Source organism: Halyomorpha halys, unplaced genomic scaffold, assembly GCF_000696795.3.
Source record: "Halyomorpha halys isolate HHAL.00 unplaced genomic scaffold, Hhal_1.1 Scaffold523.1, whole genome shotgun sequence".
Taxonomy (NCBI): Eukaryota; Metazoa; Arthropoda; class Insecta; order Hemiptera; family Pentatomidae; genus Halyomorpha; species Halyomorpha halys.
In genome coordinates, this window is record NW_027111178.1 from 241,720 (window position 1) to 246,449 (window position 4,730).

Sequence of the window (4,730 nt, forward strand, 5' to 3'; positions counted from 1 at the left end):
CATCTACATGTTAGCCATTTTCCACAAATCCAACACTTGTGCTAATGCTTGATAAACAAAGGAAGCAACAAACATTGGTATCGACACCAATTTTTTCAGCTATTTCGCTCAATTTTCATAATAAAAAGGAACAAAATAAAGAAAAATGAAATTAAACAGAAATATCTGGAATGTAGCTTGTAGATGATAAGAAAATCATATAAACAATACTACATAATCTATAAATTCAACCTTTGAATTTAATTACATTTATTTTTATTTATATTATTTTAATTGGATTTAGTTACTTGAGAAGAAAAATATGTAATTGTATTTGTGTGTTATAATTAAGTAATAGAGACAGTTGCTAAGGGTTGATAACAGTCGCTAAGACGTTGCCTAGCAACGGGCCGACCATCTTCGTTTTTTTAATGAGTTCCGGGTAATTAGTGGCCTAACCAGCCTTGTCTGCGTTCATTTGATGTTATTTATTCATTTTTGAGTGTTTTAGTCGATATTAAAATCCGAAACCAGACCTTTTCTGCGTTTCTGGCCTTTAAGTGCAGTATGAGTTGTTAATTAATCGGCTCACATAATTCATTAAAATAACAAGACCCTGTCTGCCCTCAATAAGTGCCAGTCTGGCCATCTGAACTTTTGGATCTTTGGACCATCGATGAGCCACTACACCAACATTGGACCATTGCAGCGGTGTATTTAGCTACAAGAGCTGCGACCTACACATCTTGACAACACTCTCCCTCGGACCTATCGGAGTGGATCAAACTTTCGCCGACCTGTATTTATTTTATATTGTTTATTTGTAAATTGGTCTCTTTTGTTTTCTTAATTTATTTATCTAATTTTATTTTATCTGAAAGGCCTTTTTATTTTTATTTGTATTCATCTTTTGTTTGTTTTGCAAATGTTTAAATTGACCAAATAAATGTTTATATCTTAACCAGCTAGTTGTTTGTTCTTTTTAAAGCCTTCCAACAAAAAGACAAAGTCGATTTGAGGAGGTTTTAACAGTTCTAAACTTTTTATCAGAAACTTTTTAATTGAATTACCTAGACATATTCTGTCTTCAAATACATATGTGTGTGTGTTTGTTAGATTAATAATAAACTATACTATGAAACAAAGTATTTACACCGAATCGATAAAATTTTAAAATGGAGTTAATTACTGAATCCAAAGGTTGGGGAAGTTCTTTAATTTCTTAAAACATGAAGAACACAAATACTCCTCTGTTGGCAGTTCTAAAGCAATGCAAACTGAAAACAAAAGTGTGGATGCAGGACAAGCAACATTTGATTTGGGCCTAAAAACTGACTCCCGACAGGTCGGGGCTCAGGTACCATCCAATCCAAAAAACCCATTCACATGCTTGCGTTTGCGTGAATTTGCTATTGTTTGGCAAACGTGTAAAGGCACCTCAATATTCCAGCTGATTCATTATTAGACTTACAGGCCCCAGAGTATCAAAGTCTTCTCCATGCTCCTCTTCTTTGGGTACTTCTTTGGTAGTTTCTTCAGACTTTTTGTAAGGCGCAGTTGTATCTACAAGAAGAAAGATGCAATGCCACTGTGTGTAAATCGAGTTTACTGTGACAGTAAGGCCTTCCGAAATTTGTTTTTCAGAGCAGTACAATCTGTAAAATAATAAATAACTATAAAACTTAAACATTTTGCAGATCATAAGATAGAAAAAGTAAACTTTAAAATTTAATTACTTACGCTAATACTTCTTGCGGTTCCACTACAACTTGGGTTTCAAGTGTTGACATTGAAATTCTGGAATTTCCGATCATCTCTTTTCCCTGATCATGAAGCATGTGTTAATTTTTTTTTAATACTTTAATATTTTATCTTAAACATAAAATGAAAACTGTATATAAAATTTTATTATTTAATGAAAGAGTATTTACTAGATATATAAATTGAAGTGAAATTAAATCTTACCTTTAAATCTTTTTTTTATGTCTTATTGTTTAATCCAAGTATTAACCGGGTTTCATGGTTGGAGGATTTTACCCGAATTAATAATAATTTGCTTAATTATTTTTTATATATGATTGTTTGAGAGTGGTTTAGTTTATTATCAATTTACACAATTTTGATCCTTTTTTTTCTCTTAACTTATATTCTTTAAAATTCTCCAACGTTTCGGCCCTCAGGCCATTCTCAAGGATACAACCTACAAAAATGTTTTTTGTTTTTATATGACAATTACATTATTTTCTTCAACTACACACTGATTTCTTTGGCCATACCTTCAAATTTGATGTCATTGCTTTTTAAAAACCCAAAAATTGAAATAGAGAGGGGGGTATATGTATGTTAAAATAAGAAAATACACATAAAATAAGAATATATTAATTATGGATTTTAAATATAAGCAAAATAATTAAAAATGAATGTTAATTAAATTATATTAAAAATGTAAATTAATGATAAAAAAGTTATTGTTATATGATAAGGTGATAACAGAGTCCTAACCTGTTGAAGGTAGGTTCTGTTTTTAAGTTGTAAATATAAATGAAAGAAGGGAAAGTGTTTTGTAAAAAAGTTTTAAATCTAGAATATCAATTTATTAAAAAAAAAGTTATGTAAGTAAGAAAAATATTTAAAAACAAAATTTTATGAAGTGATTATGATATTACTTTTAAGATGTGACAAGGGCAATTAGCCTGCAATTTTGGGTTTTTTAAAAAGAAATGACATCAATATTGAAGGTTGGGCCAAAAAAATCAGTGTGTAGTTAAAGGAAATAATGTAATTATTATATAAAAACAAAAAACTTTTTTTAGGTTATATTCTTGAGAATGGCCTGAGGGCCGAAACGTTGGATAATTTTAAAGAATAAAAGGATCAAAATTGTGTAAATTGATAATAATTTGCTGGTAAACTGATAAAAATGGAATAGACTGCATATAATGGATTATAAGTGAGTTGTGCATGAAAAAAAAGTGAAAATAAAACTTCTATTCTTGAATGAGTTATACAATGATTATATGTGGCTTAGTCAAAAGTGTTTACAATATGGGTTGTTAGTTAAATTAATTTTTAGTATTGATTTAAATAGAGTTATATAGAATAATATAAGATATTGTAGTTTACTTAGTGGTTGATTGGTGATGGGTTATTGAGGTTTCTGATAGAAATTGAAGACTTGTTTCTCTCTTCTCTTATACCGCCTCTGTCCCTCTTGGCTGGGTGTGGTGAAGAACTACTCACTCATACTGAATTGTTGAACAGTGGTAAAAATTATACTGCTTTAATGAGACTATGTTAATTTTTTTAGCTTGTACAGGCCAATTGAGTACAGAGACCCTACTATTCCATGTTAGCCACTAGATGGCAGCATCTTGAATTCCTATTCCAAATATGTAAGGGAATCTTCTTCAAACATTTATTCATTTTCATTTTTATTCTTCAACGTTAATTGATAGTGTAAATAGTTTAAGGATTGATGCAATTAACTAGGAAACTAGAGAAAAGGAATTGGAAGAAGATAGTTGACCGTATGAAGTATATTGAAGGAAGATAGTCCAGGTGGTGGTCAATAAAGCTATCAAAACAGTAAAATGTATAGTAGTATAAAGAAAACTATTTTATACTTATCAGCCCTGATGAAGCCCTTTTCACGTTTCACCCCACTTTGCAGGGCTTCAATAGGGCTGATAAGACCTGCAAAGTGGAAGGAAACCTTGGTTAACAGAATAGAAGGCATAGATTATCTATTAAATAGAAGCCAGCTGATGATTGGCTCATATTCCGCAGCCACGCCCCTTATTTCATCGTAAGGGCCGCCATTTTGGCTTCAATTTTCCTGGTAGATTACCCCCTCTCCATTGTATTTCTTTCTCCAAATTTCCAACAAACGAATACTGACCTGAGTAAATCTTGTTCCCCAAAAGTAGAGGGCGTTCTCTTCGCAGCTAACCAAAGTGAAAGTTGGACCACACTCCACCATCTGAAATATATATTTTAGTATTCTTAATATTATAGGTCCAATGCTGCATGTATTTAATATGTTTACATTACTGGATGAGTTGACATATCATAAACAACGATTCGGGACCACCGCCCAATCGCCAGGTACTCTGCAATACAAATTAACACAATTCATAATATTACACAATAAAACAATATAATTAATCAACAACGATTTTTTGTTTTAAAAAAAAGTACCCTAAAATACTTATATACCCACATTTCACAATTAAACTCCTCATTTAGCCTTTGATATAATAGTTACAATAATCATGTTTTTAATTAAATTAATAAATAAAATTTCATATATCAAAAATAAGGAGAAATCTAAAAATATAATATTAATAAGACTTGAATTAAGTTTATCATTATAATAGGGCCCCCAAACGTTGTTAATGATTTATTAAAATAAAGAAATTTAATAAGGAAGAGTTTTGACTACAACTTATTTAAGTATTTTTACGACAATAGGGGTATTCATGATCTTTAGTTTAACATGTTAAAGCATGTTAAATGGAGAAATATTTCCTTCTTTTACCAAGTTAAAACGATATAACATGTAACATGACTGATAGTCTGTTACTGGGTCTTTTAAATGGAGAATGACTTCACGCAACAGACCAGCTGAACTTGTCACCGTTTTATTTGTTGTCGTGTTAGGTTACTTACTCGTAGTTTGTGTTTTGTTTTTCTTTTGTCTTGTGTTTTGAACTTTTTAAAAAATATAATCAGTAGCCAAACTCTTACACTTC

At 30.7% G+C, this 4,730-nt stretch overlaps 1 protein-coding gene across 1 annotated transcript in view; it reads right to left on the reverse strand.

Annotated features, from left to right (window-relative positions):
• Positions 1-4,730, reverse strand: part of LOC136796214 (serine/threonine-protein kinase Nek8-like) — a gene marked incomplete at its 5' end in the record, with an annotated part of 11,509 nt that overhangs the window by 4,232 nt on the left and 2,547 nt on the right. The window contains 3 exon segments of the mRNA XM_067049264.1: positions 1,451-1,634; positions 1,720-1,802; positions 3,878-3,958. Coding sequence (XP_066905365.1) covers positions 1,451-1,634; positions 1,720-1,802; positions 3,878-3,958 — 348 coding nt within the window.